We start from the raw sequence: 17,986 nt of genomic DNA, 5'->3' as shown, positions 1-17,986 counted from the left end.
TTGCTTATGTTGCAGTAATTTAAACTCTAGCAGAAGATTGAGAAGCATAAATATGAGCTTGCTTTTCTAGAGGCCCATTAAAGAAATAAAGCAAACTGCTATTGCAGCCACCTTAATTTCCTATCCAATTGACACTCTCGTTAATTGCGATGAATTAAAAATGCAAATTAGTGACCAGATCTTTGATTAACTTACACAAGTTCCTTGTTGGTTTGTTAATGTCCTCAAAGATTTATGATGTTGATGCTCGTGTACCATAAAACATCAGGAGACAATAATTAATCTTAAATGCTAAAAGGACTTGCGCTTTAATTACTCTTGTTCTCCTCCTCTCTGTAGCATTGTAGCATTTGGTCTCCTCACTTCTTAATAGTAAATGTATTATAATATACAAATTACATGCTAATTAGATGGTGCAAAGCTTAGGGATTCAGTCATTCTAAAATTTGCATATGAACTAATTATCTTTCATTAAAGCTGGCTAATTACAAATTTGAGGAGGACCTGGAATGAAAATGCAGCGCTCCTTTGTCCAGACAGTGTTTTCATATCTAATTAGACATTGGATTGTTTGTGTCTGTATGACCATTTGGAGAAACTGTGATCAGATCGGAAAAATTCATTTATACAAATTAGAATTTCACTTTTAGAATTCATTACAAATGCCCTTGAGTGAATTTCATGGTGCCTAGTATGTGAATGGCAACAATAAAACAGTCAACTCAGCTGATGATCAACTGCACCATGTGTCTGAACAGGTATGCTAAATTAATTCTTGAAGACTGAATTGAACTTGGCATTAAAAGTAATGCATATCTAAGCACAAAGAAGTCCAAATTAATAGATGTGCCAATCATTTGTCTCAGAGGAGTTTTGCTGTCCACATAATAGATATGACTCTTACATCAATCAGGTATTAATTGCTTTCACGTCTCATATAATGAAATGACTGCTAAAGGGCATAGGCAGAGTTCTAAAATGGCTTTTGAAACCCATTTTTAAAGACTTTTGTTTAAGATCCCCACTTCAGTTTATCTGATATCTCAATATAGCCTTTCTTAAATTGTTACTTAAAGGTCTGAAACATTAAAGGGCAACTCTGGTATCACGCTCAAAGTGCCTGCTTACAGTGAGGCATGTCACATGTAAATACATATATTAAACATATATATATATATATATATTAAAAAACATACTTTTTATTACTATGAGTACTTTATCTACAAAAAGTGTGCTAAAATGGATGCCAGTTGCTTTCAAATTATTGGGTCAATATTATTTTTCCATCACAAAATACAGCTCTGCAAAAATGTATGATTAGAACAAATACGAAAAAAGAAAAGAAAACGTAACACTTCACCCAAAATAAATAAAATGAATGTTGAGAGGTTCATCCATTTGAGCTTTAGGTGATTACAGCATGACTCTCTTCACTGAGAAGTCCTGCAGGTCAGTGCTGCCATCTGCAGCTAAAATATTGTTGTGATAGGAACTAGAAGTGCTGTCATTAGTGTTTTTTAAATAGTTTGATCAGGCCTTGAAACAGGTTTAACTGGTTTATGTTTGCTAGAGAGAGAGACAAGTGGGATGTTTTTACATTTGCTTTGAATTCTGCTCTTCGTCCTTCCATTTTTCTGTATTGACAAATACATATTCTAAAACATTCCACACTAACATGAACAGCATGAAAAAAAGCCTCAAGTGAAACGGAAAGACAATACACTGGAAGCCCTTTATTTGATAATCATCTCTGGCAAGCATCTTCCAAACAATTCTTTTGTACAATTTATACAGTATTACAAAATCAGAGGTACTATTTACAGCATTTACCTTTGCATCATCCATGGTTAAATGTCTGAAAAGCATGCATAGGAGTAAAATTTGGAAATTATTCATAGCCAATATTTTTTTGTCTAATATTTAACATTTCAGCATGTAAAGCACTGTTTATTTTTGGCATTTGACATGAGCTACTTAAAGGAGTACAATAATGGTGTAACACAAAGCTAAGCTACAGAACCACCACAATGGTTGTACAACATCCACTCACACTATATACACTTATGTTTTAGTCTTGAACAGAACTTTATGGCAAAACACTATAAACTGCATATTGTTAGTTAAAACTGGCAGTGCACTGAGGGCAAAGAGGCAAACATTTGGTTAAATCCCTTTTCAAACAGTCAAATCAATCACCACAGACTTGTTAAGCCAATTCTTATAGACATACATTGGGCGCCAAACGTCTGAGACCTTTAGTAAAATTATATATACTATATATTATATTTTAATAATGATTCCTTAATAATCATTTTTTGTTATAAAAATTATAACAGTTTAAAAATAATCAATGTGCTCTCAGACTTCTGGACCTATATATATATGTATGGATATATGGCTAGTTAAAACTAAAAACCCAGACATATCATGTATTCATCTAATGTCCTTTCCCTAAAAAAGCAATGTATATTTTACATAGTTCATGTAAGTAAACAAATGCACGTCTATAAAATATAAAGCCAACACTGTCAAGTTTAATCCATCACATAAACCAAAAACAAAGTTCATTATTCAGAAGCACCATATGTGGCTCTAGATTCTGAACTACTTCTGGATTTCAGAGGAAGTGCACAACGACAATAACATCACCCCAAACAAACAGGCATAACTAAATCAGTGTTTCTGTCTGTAACAGAAGTGACAGAAGAACACCTTAAATCCCACCAGAATGAGTGCAAACAGAAAGAGCAAAAGAGAGAAATGCACAGCTCATGCCATGTCCCCGGTAAAGGATGCTGGTGTGATAGCGGCTTGGCCACTGCGGGCCTTCAGAGACCTGCGGCTGCTGAAGCTGGACACGTGTACAGCTCGACTTCCCCGGCACATGGCAGTGGGAGACAGGAGGGAAGGAGAGGAAGGGGATGAGGAGGAAGAAGTAGAGTTTGGAGAGACAGGGGAGGAGGAAGAGTACGAGCTAGAGGAGGATGAGGATGAGTAGGAATAAGAGCAGGACTGGCCATTTTGAGTCTGCGGAGGGAGGGTTAGGTTTTGACCCTCAGAACACTGAGAAGGCCCGGGAGACTGTGAGGGCGAGACGGGTCTACAGCTGGGCCAGCTCAGACTGAGACATGGGATTGAGGACTTAGAAGAAGAGGTTTGGTTAGTAAGCTTAGACGTATTTGAATGAGGAGCATGGGTTGATCTATGTTTCCATGAGCTAGGTATAAAAGCTGGGATCTTAGAAGCAGGCAAAGCAAGGAAAGCATGTTTACTATTCCCACCAGCTTTCATAGCACTCCCGTTAGCCTGCAAACAAAGATGCCGGAAGACATGGAAAGTCAAGTAGGATGATGACACATACGTGAAAATATAGAGCACTATATTCCCTAAAAATAGTCTACATTACAATACAACACCAACAAAAATATTACTCTTGTAACAAAAGGGGTAATCTTGTCTCTTTTCTCTCACAGTTTGAACAATAAAGAGAGAAAAGAGGGAATAAAAGGATGAATTTGGCCACCAGACCGAAGAGGCCAGAGGTTCTTCAAAACGTCTTCATAATCCAAAGAAATGGAAATATAAACCATCACTCCCCAAACAACACAGTGGGATTACGATCTAAGATCCTTTGTGTTTGTTTTTATGGGTGATTTTTAGATGACAACAGTCAGTTTTCCTGTATAGCTTAATTGGTAGAGCATGGTGCTAACAATGCCACGGTCATGGTTAGATTCCCAGGGAATGCACGGGTTGGTAAAAAAAGGAAGCATATCTTAAAAGTGTCTGTTTAAATGATAACCATGCACAAGGAATTGGTTGTGATGAAGCATAGGGGAAGAGTCATATTGGATCCATGTGTGTCCACAATAAAATTACTCAAACACATTTCCCGTCTGTGTCTTCATGCCTTACACTGGCTGCCCTACAGTAAAACTACCTGTCGGAATTGCCTCTGGGAGTCCTGGAGCTTTTGGGGCTTTCCGGGTTTTTCTGCACTCCCTGCCTGCTGGCGGGACTTAGGCGAAGAAATCCGACTCGAAACAGGAGAGTCATCAGAGGTCTGCAAAGATCGACAAGGAAACAACGTCAGAGACGGACTGAGGCGAATGACTACTACACATCAGAACAAGGACAGAGCTTTTAAAGATTTCTTATTTGTAGACATGATTGGAGACAGTAAAATACAGGCAGCATGCTCAAATGTCTAACCAATTTCTCAACCAGAGTACATGCACATTATTAATCCCACAATAGATCAGAAAGACAGAAACGGTTCATGGGTTCAACCTCAATGAAAGTCTTAACAGTGAAAGTAGACAAGAGTGGTTTGAAAAAGAAGGACATCAAGTAGATAATCATGTCCACTGAAATCACACAGACCCTTCAAAACAGAGTATTCCCAAGAGAGTTCACCAGAAGACACCTATGAAACACATTTACAGTTGAATAAAGTCAGTGGTTAGAAAGTCAGGCTCTTAAAGCAAACCCAAGCCACCAGCAGAAGGGTGAAGAGGAGATGAGAAAGACCTGTTTACTGCTGGAGGAACTGGAGGTGGACGTGCTTGAGGAGGATCGAGACTGTGTTTTGGATCTCTTTTGCAGTGATGACTTGTGGGGTTTGGGCTTTAGAGGTGCCGGCCTTTTTGTGGGACTGCCCTCCTCCGGTTCTGCATGACTGCCAATTCTCTTTGCTTTTGATTCTTCTTTGCGGGAGACTTCGGAAACCAATGTAGGTCCAATGTCACTTATGGTACTTTCTAGCTGCTTAATAGTCTGCTCAAGGCTGTCTAACGTTTCATACGTAGTCTTACGGAGTTTCTTGGTTCGGTCTTTGGTGCTCTGCGATGTGCCAGTCTGGATTTGTGATGAAGACCTAAGGGTGGTAGAATCAGAGTCTGTGTGGGACTTGATCTCAAACCTTTTAGCTTCTTTGAGCACAGTCACGGTTCCATCTGGTTCCTCTTCATCCTCGTAGACAACGACCTGCAGTGTCTTTTTGCCAGTTTTTGTACCTGTACGAAGGGCCTGGCCAATAGCTGCAAGCTGCTTCTTGGGGAACTTAAACTTGAATTTCTTTTTCACATCTTTAGAAGATTCTGTCTTGTCTCCTTCCTCAACGTCAAGAGCAGAACTCTCGAAGGAACTCTGTTGTTGTAGAGGCACTGAAGCACTACTATTTCTCTGACTGTTCACACTGTTCTCAGTTCTGCACTGATCTAGAACGTTATTTTTAGGTGTCACCTGACCAACCTGACTCTCTGAGTTGGCTTCTGCTTCCAACTCCTCCTCATTCTCTTCATCGATCCTCTCCTCTGACAGCACCCTCTCCAGCTCTTCTTCACACTCAAAGACAGTGGACAGTCGCTTGTAGGCCTGACAGATATCCATCGGTTCGTCAAAAATTATGAAAACCGGCTTCTTGTCATATCCAGAGTCCTCTGGGCCAGATAGGGTATGTTCTGAGCCTACTTTAAGAGTCTGGACATCTGTGCCCTTGCTATCTACCAGCTGTTGGTACTCTCCTGTCGACAGAGCCTGAACCTTGTTTTTAGTTATCCTAAAGGCAATGTTATTTGGTGGAGGAGGACCTTCTTCTCCTGGGAGGTCTGGACTTAGACTGGCCTCCTCAGTGTATCTGACCTGACTTCTAGATGTTTTCTTTGTTACTTCCTGCCCAGTCTCATGGTCATTCAGCTGTGTTGAACATGAGGCATTCGGTTTTGGCTGATGGATCGGCGAGTGATTTTCAGGTTCAGCACTCTGAGGACTTTTGCTAACAAGTGTAACTTCAACAGTGGTTGCGTGATATCCATGCTTTATTGACTTTTCCAGAACAGGTGCGACTTGGTCAGAGGACGTACACAGTATCTGCGGTTCTAACTTCTCAACAGGTGAAACTTTCTCAGAGGGTGTGGGAACTACTTGCTTTAGGTAAGACAGAACCAAGTCAGTCTTAAGCTTTTTTTCAACAACAGGGCTGTTCTTTGAAGAGTTATATGGACCAGATGACACCTGATGAATATAGTTTAGCTTGCTTTGGACCTCCTTGACTGATTGGCCTGACTGAAGTGAAATTACAGATAAGTCATCTGATGTTAACAATTTTTGCTGCGTGGAAAGGTCTGAAGCATTCTCAGGTGCAACCTTTGAAGTAGAAAATGTTGCTTCCTTGGGCTCCTTTAGGTCATCTGGCCTATAGGTGCCCTCATTTGATGTCTTTGACGTTCCGGTGATATAATACATGACCTGACAAAGAAATCAAGAATTCTTTGGACTTCAAACAACACATTTAAGACAGAGTGAGCACAATATCTCACAATTAAATCTCACATAAAACTAATGGAAACAGTAAAACAAATTATATTTACCCCAGGTGAACCAGGTGATGCAGTTTTCTCCCTACTTTCAGATAGTGCTCCTTCTTCAGATAGATGAGTGGTGGTCTGCTAGGACAATTGGTTAGTACAGAGTCATTACATTACACTGTGACAGACCTTAATTTACATTCTCAAATTAATACCCAGCTAGTCAGTACAATGCAGAGAGAAACATAAAAAACAGATCAATGGCGCCCTCTAGAGTTATTTAGCTTTCATAAACAATTTGTGAGCATTAAAGGATTAGTTCACTTTTAAAGTGAAAATTCTGTCATCATATACTCACCCTTAAGTTGTTTCAAACCTGTATGAATTTCTTTCCTCTGCTGAACACAAAGGAAGATATTTAGAAGAAAGTCAGTAACCAGACAGTTTTTGGTTCCCATTGACTTCCATAGTATATTTTTTTCCTACTATGGAATTCAATGGGAACCAAAAACTGTTTGGTTACTGATATTCTTCTAAATATCTTCCTTTGTGTTCAGCAGAGGAAAGAAATTCATACAGATTTGACACAACTTAAGGGTGAGTATATGATGACAGAATTTTCATTTTAAAAGTGAATTAATCCTTTAAGTCTCATTCATAGTTTGCAAACTACAGTATGCTGTCAAGCATTGCTTAAAAATAATGTTTTTATTGTGACTAGACAAGGAGAAGTGAAATGTTATACATAGCATTTTCCATGCAAAGATGTTTGATGGTGATAGAGGTTGCTGAGAAATACATGCTTGAATTTGAGTCTATTTTTTTAAACAAAATATATTAGTGGAGAAAGTGACTTGCATCTAGTCTTTGTATAGACACTCCAAGCTCCAGAACATAGAAATGCTTCTCCTGTTTTGAAAACCCTGACACTGTTGGCCTGTAGGACAAAAAGTATTCTAAAAACTAAGTTAAACACACAAATACAAAATAAAATATTTGGTATCTACATATATATTGTTTATATTATATCTTTATATCTCTTTAGAATGGCTATTCTGGCCCTTTTTGAAAGTGGACTCTGAATACTAAAAAAAGGAAAAGGTCAGAAGTCAGAGTGTGCTGAATGGCCTTTCCGCCGCCCCAGTCACTCTGACCCACATAATCTTATACAGCTGGATCTATTAGCATTCAGCGGGAGAGTGTGAGTGACAGACCAGTGTTAGACACACATTCAAACATATTACACCCTCTCTTGATGAGGGGCTACGGTCAGGCATTGACGTTCGTCAGTATGTCAGTATATCAGAATGGGTTTTGCGTATTAGTGTCAGCAGAGCGGGAGGTTATGGGACACGATTGCACATGTGAGTACTGCCGTGAGACTGCCGCGGGGAGTTAGCACTCATCACATCCGTTACCTTTGTGTGGTAAGATAGGGAAAAACCTGGCTCCATGTCACTGTCTGAGGGCTCACGGGTTGTGAGATCGACAATGTATTTGGGCTGTAAATCTTTAATTGTGCACTTCTGAAACACCTGAGGAGGGGTAAGGTTTACGGGTATTAGGTGCCGTGTCTTGTGTAGTTTTCCATCCTGCGTTTGTGTAATTATGACTTGTCAAACAGAATATGTATAGTGTATTTACATTGTCTTACTTTTTATTGCTATATATAGGTTTTACACTGTGTTACGTTTTATTGCTAATTAAAATAAAGTCATGGATTCATGATGACATCAGATTAATAGGAAATCTTACCCATTCTCAACAATAGAGGGCAGCACAATTCAAACTTCTGAGAGAGCTAATACACCATAGTACCCTCATTCTGAAGCGTAACTGTTGACATTGGTGGGGCAGCCATTAATGTTAATATGGTCTCTATATTTGTGTCTTAGCACCTCTAACATGTCTCAACTTCCTGTGTGTTTGGTTATTCTATACGTGTGTTCGCAAAAGAATTAGTGTACGTTTATGTCTTTGTGTGAGTGGCTCCTGTGAGGACGATTGTGGTTTGCTCACCTGTAGCTCAGCCATGATCTTATCCCCTTCATCCTCTTCAACTTGTAAGGTGGAGGTGTTGACAGGAGGGATGCGGGGCTTGGGCTTGACCTCTGGGCGCACACGCAAGGGTTTGGGCTGCGGGGCCTCCTCTTCACCCTCCTATAGCCAAAACAACCAGTCGAGTGTGACTGACCCTCACCCTCCATTATGTCTCTCAAAACAACAAAAGCAGCTGGAATCTCTACTGTGATTTTCCATCATTATTATTCACAAAAACAGGACGCAATGTGCAGCGCACGGCACACCCATGCAAAATATAGCACAGTGTGATTTCAACACGTAGTAGGTATGTTGCATGTTAGATGTGTTGTTTTCAAATAATAATAATAAGGAAAATTGTCATGTTGACTGGGAATGCGGCTCAGCAAGGCCTGAGTCACATGGATCTTAATTAGAGGAAGCTGAAATAGCACACGCACCTGAGCACTAGTGGACTCTTTCCGGCTGCTGTAGATAACCTCTCCTGAACGTCCAGTGGTGAGTCCAGTTACAGAGGGGTAGAATCTGCGTGGAGGGGGAGGGGGAGGTGATTTGCTGGTCGTCTCAGTGCTGGGCTTCACTTTGTCAACACTGGCCCTGTGGGGCTTTTCTATGGTCGGCTTCGGTGTCCTCTCCAAACTGGTCTGGACTGGTTTATCTGCTTTGGGTCCATCCTGTGGTGCGGCTTCTGTTTGAAGATAAAAAGCGCCTCATTAATCCTGCAGTTTAGATTAAACTCAAATCAAACACACCTAAATCAGATAAACAAAGATTATTTAAAAACTCATTAAAACAACTGGGAGGTGCGTTGCAAACTTTTGTCAGCCAAACAACAACAACATAAAACAGGAAATTATATCATAGAGAGAACCCCTGCAGACTCTCAAGACTGTTTGTCAAGGTGAATAAATGTTTGGAAATATTATATAATTTGACCTTTTAATGACAAGACAATCACAAGACATATGTCATGTGATATGAATCTGCAAAACGTAAACATATTTATGAATTAATATCTAATTAGGATAAGATTAGGATGATTCTAATGGCCCTGGTCAGACAGGGGGCCTGTTTGGCCCATTTAAATATTTTTGAAAATAATGTGATTTTTTTAATTACTTTTAGAGGGATGCAAACTCATGAGGGGTAGACATACATACCAGGGAGCGGAGACTCATCTGGCAAGATGGGTGTATGAGAGAGGGCGCTGTCCACCTGGCTGCTCAGCTCCAGGTCAGGTATGGCCTTCATAAGGCTGGCCTGGGTCTGCTGGAGGATCCTTTCCATTTCCCTTTCCGCTTCTGGTCCAGCAGAGTGAACCGTGTCCTCCCGTTTTGAAACCTGTGGAGAGGCCAAAAGAAGTAGTTGTTTGTGGCAAACAGTTATTGGGAAAGTATATTTGGAGAAAGTTCCCTGCAGATAAATACATAGTTACAGAAATAATTCTTGTGTTTATGCCAGTCAACCAATCTTAATCAATCAAAAGTGAAAGGCACAGTTAAGCCGCACCTCTTCAGGCATGGGCCTGCTTGTGTTGACCGTGATCTCCTCCGCTTGCAGTGGAGATGAGGAGGATCCAGTCGTGCTGATTACAAGCACAGCTTCCTGGCCCTGCGGAGCAGCTCTCTTTCGCTGGGCAGGGCTGTTTTCTCTGCTCCTGGGACTGACCTTCGCCACAGTGGGGGAGTCCCTGCCATGGATGGGTGTGAGGGGGGGACTGGAGTGGTGTGCGCTGACGGGAGCCGTCTGAATGCGGTGCGCAGCAACAGGAGAAGATGGCACGGGTTCCGAGCAGCTGATCTTGGCAGGTGATCTTGGTTGAGGGGTGGGGGACTCATGAACAGGTTTTGGAGATCTGTACTCCTCCACAAAGGAAACTGAATCAGTAGGCAATGCCTTCACTTGGACTGGGTCAGAAGTGTGGTTGTGGCTCTCGGTGGCATATCTACAGAAAACAGAAACCATAACAATGAACCCTTCAAACAACTACAAAGCTCTAATGGGATTTAATATTTGAAGTGGTTCACGAGTTGCACCTTCTCAGTCCACTGAGAGTGTCAGTCAGAGCTTTGACCCTCTTCAGCATGCTGTCCATTTTGTGAGGCTCCTCCTTCAGGAAGCGCACCGCCTCCACCTCCACCCGCAACACACCACGCATTTTCATCTGCAGGGCTGGGAACTCTCCTGAAATGATGCAATTCATTATTTTACAAGACAAAGATCTACACTGGTGTTCAAACGTTTGGGGTCTGTAAGATTTTTTTTAATGTTTTTCAAAGAAGTCTCTTATGCTCACCAGGGCTGCATTTGTTTGACCAAAAATACAGAAAAAAAACAAAAAAAACGTAATATTGTGAAATATTGTTACAATTTAAAATAACTGTTTTCTATTTTCATTTATTTTAATAATTCATTCCTGTGATGGCAAAGCTGAATTTTACATAGACAGTATATAACAGCAATTACTCTAATCTTCAGTGTCACATGATCCTTTAGAAATGAACGGTTATGCTGCATAATATTTTTGTGGAAACCTGTCATGATCTCAGCCCGTGTTCCCCTGGTCTTGTGTGGACTTGTATGTTATTTCCTGTTCTTTGCCATGTTTTTTTGTTGATAAGTTCTTTGATTATTCCCAGGTGAGCCAATTACACCATGTATTTAAACCCCAGTGTTTCTTGTGTTCCTTGTCAAGTCTTGTCCTTCAAGACAGTGTGTTTGGTGAGCTCATTCTGTTCCCTGGTTCTCGTGTTTGATTTACTTTTATTATGTTTGTTTGAATAAATGTTTGCTGTATCTAGATTCTGCTCTCTCTCGTTCCTCTGGTTAAATCGTGCCACAATGATAGATCGGATGGATCTCCTTGTTATAAATATCAAATATATTAGATCCGACCCCGGATGCCGAGTGCTTTTGAAGCCAGAGAAGAGTAGAAGCAGGAGAAGAAGTGATGATTATAAAAAGAGCAGAGTTTATAATCTTAGTTACGTACAGTATGTTTCAATGATCAGACCTTGTCTAGATGTTACATTACTCAATGCTTTGACTTCATCTGACCAGTTCAATTCCAACAAGTGTTATTATACCAAGGGAAAAACAATGGAAATTAAATTACTGCTTCACAACATCGTCATGTGACATTAAAAACCTTGAAATGAAGACATTCTCTTATCTCCAACTCGTGAAGCAAATATCCCACACAATCATAAGACTAAACAATAGAAAATACATAAGTCATATATAATATAAATTACATAAATTAATAATAATAATACAATTATAAATTATATAAATCAAATAATAAGAATACTATGAATAAATGAATAACAACTACATAAATGACTAATGATTATAAAATATATTGAATATGTATAAATCTTACTGACCCCAACAGTAGTGTACCACCTTCTTTTAGAAAAGGAAAGTCCACAGGCATATAAAAATATTTTTTTTTATAAAAATATAAATGTAATCACCTTTGAGTGTGGCCAAAGCTTCTCCAACTTTCCGTAAGTTGACTGCCCCTTCCTCCACATCCTTCAGAGTGACTGGCCGACGGTTCATGACAGACGTGGATTCTTTCTTGAGCATCTCCACGTAGTTCTCCAGCTCTCTGTTACATAGTTACAACAGAGGATGTGTCATTTTTCAGCACAACTGTCACTTAAATGGCAAGTTGAGAAATCAGCGACTACCTTACAATATCATACAGAGGTGTATACAGTACAATATAAATACAGAATATGCAATGGGGTCTAAAAGTTTGAGACCACTAGTGAAAAATGCTTCTGTTGTTTTTTTTATTATTAACTTTTTATTACAAATAAATCATCTGTATAAAAAAATGGGTAAAAATGAAACTGAATGATTGCCATTTATTTCAGAATCTTTAAGTATTTGTCTTTGCTTTTTAGCTCGAGCTGCACAAGTTTGTGTAAAACCTAATGATCATGATATCCAGCATGATTTGAGAAAAACATCTTGTGCTCAAAAGTTTCTGTTCATTTCATGGTTTAAGTGAACACAAATCCCATATTTCCAATGTAGTCTCCGACATTTGGACGCCACAGTTTATATTTATTTCAAATGCATTTAATCCAGCATTTGCAGCTTTTAGCGACACTTAATACTGTGTAATGAGCAAGTCTTGACTGTGAGTTCTGCTGAAGGCTGAAACCTGTTTAACGTGATTTAGGCTTGTTTGTTGACTGACAGTTAACACACAGAGAAGTATGGCCGTGTAAGCTAAGATGGCAACAAAAGTCTGCCCTCAGCCAAATACCTCCAGTGGATCATCACAACCTACATCTTTTTACATCTTCTTCCCCCTTGAAATGGTTAAGAAAGAAGTGTGCATTTTTGAAACTGGGCATCATGATTTGTACCTGCATTTAGAAGCCTTTAGCATGACCAGCTATGCAGGAATCTGCAAGCTAGTACACATGCGATGAGATCATAGTTTAGCACCGTCTCTGTGGGAAATGGTCCATGTTTTCTGTAATTTACCCGAGGGGTGTCTTAAGGGTTTTCCCATGCACAATGTCAAGTTCTGCTTTTGATTATCTTTCTCACTATAACACAATCTAATGTTAGCCAGTATTATTATGCATATGATGAACTAATAGATGTTTGTAACTAGAATACAATTTTTGTTTGTTTCATGCAGTGTTATTTAGTATATACTATACACTTTTACACACAATTTTATCTTTATATTTTCCATTTTTTATTTTGATTTAAGTTGTAGTCATTTAGTTATGCGCTATTTTCATTGTTAGTTTTTTAACTTTATATATTTCTTTTTTTAATAATTTTAGTAATTATTTTATTTGAGTTAGTTGCCAAGGCACAGTTTCAAATTTTCATTTAAGCTTTTAACTTTAAGTTTCTGATCCAAAATGTACATTTTATTTCATCTTTATTTCAATTAACATCAATTATTTTGAATAGTTTTAGTTAAAAAACACATGTGGCTAAACACCCTCTGAAGCAATCTGACTTATATTTCTCCACGAGAACAACAGGCATTCATCGTGACAGGAAACAAGAAGAAAGTTTCACAAGCCTTATTCTTCCGAGACAGGTTGGGACAGTGGATTATTCAATGCGTCATTTCTTGCAATCACACACACCTCCACCCAAGGAAGGCATGGTTCATTTTACTTTATCAAGGTTTACAACACCAAATGGGTTTTAGAATAATGCTACACAAATTTTGTAATTCAGTACAGCACTGATGATGTAAAAAAGAAAAAGAAAATCCCCTCTGCTCACATCTATTAAAAACCAACACTGATCTTTGTTTATTAAAGAATGCGTTCAGCATTGAATGGGGACAAGGGATTATAATTAATTAGTGAGGAGATTAGAAGTGAGCAGTTAATCAGCTTCAAATCTGGCTCATTTGCAGCAGCTTTGCTCTGATTTTCCCCTCTAGATCGCAGCATTTGTTCTGTTCATCCACAGCTGTCTCTCACATTCTACAGATGACCAATTCATGATGAATTCTTCATGGGTAATTAATGTCAAGGTCAGGATCAGCATTAGCACACCAGTCACTGTTGTCTTACCCGAGCTGCACGAGAACCCTCTCCTCCATGCCCAGATATCTGTGTCTTTCTTCTTCCACCTGGACTCTTTGTCTATGAACAGTGTCCTCGAGGTGCAGCACAGTGCCTGAAACCTTCTCTGAGATCTCCTGCTCCGCCTGTCGCAGCATCAGCCTCATGGCATCCTGGTTTTGCAGCTGTATATGCAAAGCAAAGCTCTATCAACACAATTGTTTTCTGACCCAATGTATATTATAACCCATGTGTATATTATAACCCATGTATATATTATAACCCTACATCACATTACTATAACATATACAAATGTTTGCATATATATATATATATATACACACACTACTATTCAAAAGTTTGGGGTCTGTAAGGTTCACTGTTCAAAAGTTTCTGTTTTTGAAAGAAGTCTCATACTCACAGAGGCTGCATTTATTTGATCTAGTAAAACAGTAATATTGTGAAATGTTATTACAATTTTAAATTACATTATTTATTTTTTTAATAAAAAGGTTATTTATTCCATTGATGGCAAAGCAGCATTTTCAGCATCTTTACTTAAGTCTTCAGTGTCACATGATCCTATTCTGTGCTCAAGAAACATTTCTTATTATTATTATCAATGTTGAAAACAGTTATGCTGATTAATATTTTTGTAGAAAGTGTGATAAACAATGTTTCAGGATACTTTGATGAACAGAAAGTTCTAAATCACATAATTTATCTGAATTAGATACATTTTGTAACATTATAAATTTGTTTACTGTCATTTTTTATCCTTGCGTAATAAAGGTACTAATTAATTTAAAAATTCTTACTGACCCCAAACTTTTACATGGTATTTTGTTATATTTAAAATCGAAATATATGAAGATAATTGCTTAACTATAGAATTGTTGCATAACTATTCAAATACTTTTTTTTTTTTGACTGAAAGCACAGGACAAACATTTAATAAATAGAAAGAGCAGATGCCCCTTTAATTTTAGTTCCCCTATTTACCTGCATCTGTTTGAGTTGGTGGAGCTGCAGTCTGAGGTCAGTGACGTTTCTCCTGAAGTTGGAGAGGATTGAGCATAAAGCAGGGTCTCTGACAGGAGGCTGAAACTGTGCTGAAGGACTGTCTATCTGCACAGATGGGTCCTTAGATGATGTTACAGTACAGACGCCTAGAGAAAAACACACATTTCTGATGTTATTCCTCTGGTAACAAGTAACAACACATATATGGCATATTCTGTCTGAGTTAAATTAACATTAAATTTTGATTTATGATTCACAGGAACAAGAAGGAATTATAAAGGACGCATCATTATCAATTATGTTTACTCACCATCATTCTGTACCAGAGAACCCATGTTTACTGGTTTGTCACTATAAAGAAAGACAAAACTGTGAGTTTTAGAATCATTTTGCATGAGTTTTAATAATATTGTTTTTATCTTCATATTATATCAATACAAATTTAATTCATGCTATTTATGAATCTAATTAAATGTGTCTGTGAACATTTACCCAGGAGTCTCTTTGGCATTTGTAGTTGGCCCTTTCATTAGAGCATGTTGAACAAGACCAGTAAGACTGGCTATCTGCTGCTCCATAGCCTTTATTCTTTCACTGCAAAACACACAGGTCACATGTGTTTGTTAGACTTGTTACTAGACATGAGTCTAACGGTCAATAAAGACAATTCCATAATTGATCGCAGGCCATTCAACTGTGGATCTAAGGAGTATTAAACAATGCTAACAATGGTAAACAATGCTCAAAGGGGAATCGGCAGGGGACGTTGTTTCTGAAGGCAAAACTCTGCAAAACTGTGATTGTGGAGGCATGGATAACAGCATATATATGAATGTTGGGCTTTGGTCTGAGGAACTCTTGTCCTCTTCTCAATTTCACTTCACTTCAAAATGTCTAATCTGATATTTCTCCCCATCAGCCCTTGATTACTCAAGCACTATTTGAACAAATAACAACATCAGAGGGAAGGGAAGTATTATCACTTTGATTAAGATCAAAGAAAAGCATAGTATATATTACTCTACCATTCAAAATTTGCAAGAGTTTTTTAATGTTTTTGAAATAAGTCTCATATCAAAAAATATTGCAAAATAGTAATATTATTACGATTTAAAACAACTCTCTCCTATTTAAGTATATTTTAAAATGTAATGGCAATACTGAATTTTCAGAAGCTATTTCACCAGTCACATGATCCTTCAGATATCATTCTAATATTGGTGCTGAAGAAACATTTCTTAAACATTACTATCAATGTTGAAAACACGTGTGCTGCTTAATATTTTAGTGCAAAAATATTGAGCAGCACAACTGCATAACATTTTATTCAGGATTCTTTGATCTAGTTCAAAAGAACAGAAGCCTTTATTTGAAAGTTTTTTTTTGTAACATAATAAATGTATTTTCTGTCACTTTTGATACATTTAATGTATCCTTGTTGAATAAATGTATATATTTCTTACTCACCTTTGTAATAATTTAGAACGGTTGTGCACGTAAAAAAAAATATCACGACTCACGAGGGCATGAAACCTGTATCCCTGACATGAGCACAAAGTCTCTGGAGCATGTGGACAATGAGCTGCAGAAAATTAAAAAAGCCAAATTCACTCTCACCTCTGAGGATCTCCAGCTGCCACATGACCTTGAAACGTCCTCTCTCCATGACCGGGCGGAAGGTCGGCGAAAACAGGGGAGGCCACGTTGCCTCTCACCCTAGTCGCCACCTCCATGGCTCCATTACTGTCCTTGCGGAAAGATCTTCGAACAGGTGACACCCTTTCCGCTGCCACACCCTGAGAGGGCATGTGGGAGTTCTGGCCTGGGAGCATGTCAATCATTCTGACCTCATTGACCCTATGAGGGGAAGCAGGTGGAGTTTTGGAGCCCATCGAGGCGAGCTGACTCTCGCTGTACTTGCGAGATTTCTGTCTGTAGAGGGAGTGCTGCAGATCCTGGCCATCAGCGTATGCGCCGACAGACTTGATGGAGGAGCGGTGCTGGATGTAAGCTGCCCCATCTGGGATGTCTCCGGGATGGCTGCCTTGTGATGAGGCGACGCTGTGTCTGGCCTCAGGCAAACCGTACGCTTCTGAATACATAGGAACGCTCTTGCTGCTCAAATCCTCATCTGGTTTTACGTCCCGTCGCTCCAGGATGGCACTGGAGCAAGGTGTGATGGAGCGACTGGAGGGCACGCTGGATAGACGGTCCCTGGGTAAGGTGGTGCCACCGGACATGGCAACAGTGTGAACTAAAGGCATCCTGGAAGGGGAGGAGGGCATGGAGCGAGGTGTAGGAGGAGACATGGAGCCCTGGACTGAATGAATGGGACTGTGAGACAAAGTGTGCACTGGGCTTTGGCCTCCCGGCTGCTGTCTGCTGCTGTAGAGTCTCTCTCTTGTGATCTAGAGATAGACCAAAAAAGCACATATGAAGGAATTTGGGTAACACAAGCCCCACAAAGCAAGTTTTCGGGGGGGTATGTAACACTTTGTTGTCAGAAACAACAGGTGTAAAACGGTGGTCATCAGCTTGTTTTGCTACATCAAGTGGCAACCCAACACATTATCATTTTACAAAAACACAAAAATCAAAAAAATTTATTTAGCTAAAAAAATTTTGCCGTCTCAATCGCAAAATCCTTCCAGGGCACTGAAACGTTCACTCCCTAAAAAGTCCCACAATGCACCTCACTATGTACCCGTAGCAGAAATTTGTGCAATACATAAATTGCACGAGCCAACTCAATACATGACATGACACGCGATGAAAAAACAAACCATTATTTCATTATATTTCAGCATAAACATACATCGCTAGACAGGTCATGAACATAATCTAGCTAACATTTATACTTACTCGGCTGAAATGTTTCAGGTATATGTAGGAATCAAAGTGTTTATCATAATGTACTTTAAATAACAAATAAATAAATAAATGAATGCATGTCAGAAAAATCTATTCTGCTGTTGTTCATACTAATACTAATAGTGATAGTACAACAAGGAGCTTGTCATGTCACCATCAGTGTCCCAATGGTTATCCAGGGTC

General features: G+C 39.1%; 1 protein-coding gene across 7 annotated transcripts in view; it reads right to left on the bottom strand.

Moving 5' to 3' along the window:
- Positions 1-1,713: 1,713 nt before the first annotated feature.
- The window catches only part of LOC306998228 (sickle tail protein homolog), a 68,875-nt gene continuing 52,602 nt past the window's right edge, over positions 1,714-17,986 (bottom strand). For 2 of the 7 annotated variants that reach the window (XM_079612141.1, XM_079612142.1), the window contains 14 exons: positions 16,550-17,340; positions 15,425-15,526; positions 15,243-15,283; positions 14,912-15,078; positions 13,919-14,094; positions 11,825-11,961; positions 10,385-10,532; positions 9,858-10,293; positions 9,509-9,689; positions 8,789-9,036; positions 8,328-8,468; positions 6,372-6,446; positions 4,531-6,249; positions 1,720-4,063 (listed from right to left, as the gene is read on the bottom strand). In XM_079612141.1, coding sequence (XP_079468267.1) covers positions 3,926-4,063; positions 4,531-6,249; positions 6,372-6,446; positions 8,328-8,468; positions 8,789-9,036; positions 9,509-9,689; positions 9,858-10,293; positions 10,385-10,532; positions 11,825-11,961; positions 13,919-14,094; positions 14,912-15,078; positions 15,243-15,283; positions 15,425-15,526; positions 16,550-17,340 — 4,500 coding nt within the window. In that variant the 3' untranslated portion in view covers positions 1,720-3,925. Of the gene's footprint in view, positions 4,064-4,530; positions 6,250-6,371; positions 6,450-7,726; positions 7,844-8,327; positions 8,469-8,788; positions 9,037-9,508; positions 9,690-9,857; positions 10,294-10,384; positions 10,533-11,824; positions 11,962-13,918; positions 14,095-14,911; positions 15,079-15,242; positions 15,284-15,424; positions 15,527-16,549; positions 17,341-17,986 lie in introns of all 7 variants that reach the window. The other 5 variants (XM_079612138.1, XM_079612143.1, XM_079612139.1 and 2 more) reach the window with 5 other exon arrangements.

The sequence above is a fragment of the Phoxinus phoxinus genome (assembly GCF_949152265.1).
Source record: "Phoxinus phoxinus genome assembly, chromosome: 5".
NCBI classification, from domain to species: Eukaryota; Metazoa; Chordata; class Actinopteri; order Cypriniformes; family Leuciscidae; genus Phoxinus; species Phoxinus phoxinus.
This window is presented reverse-complemented; position numbering and strand designations above follow the sequence as displayed.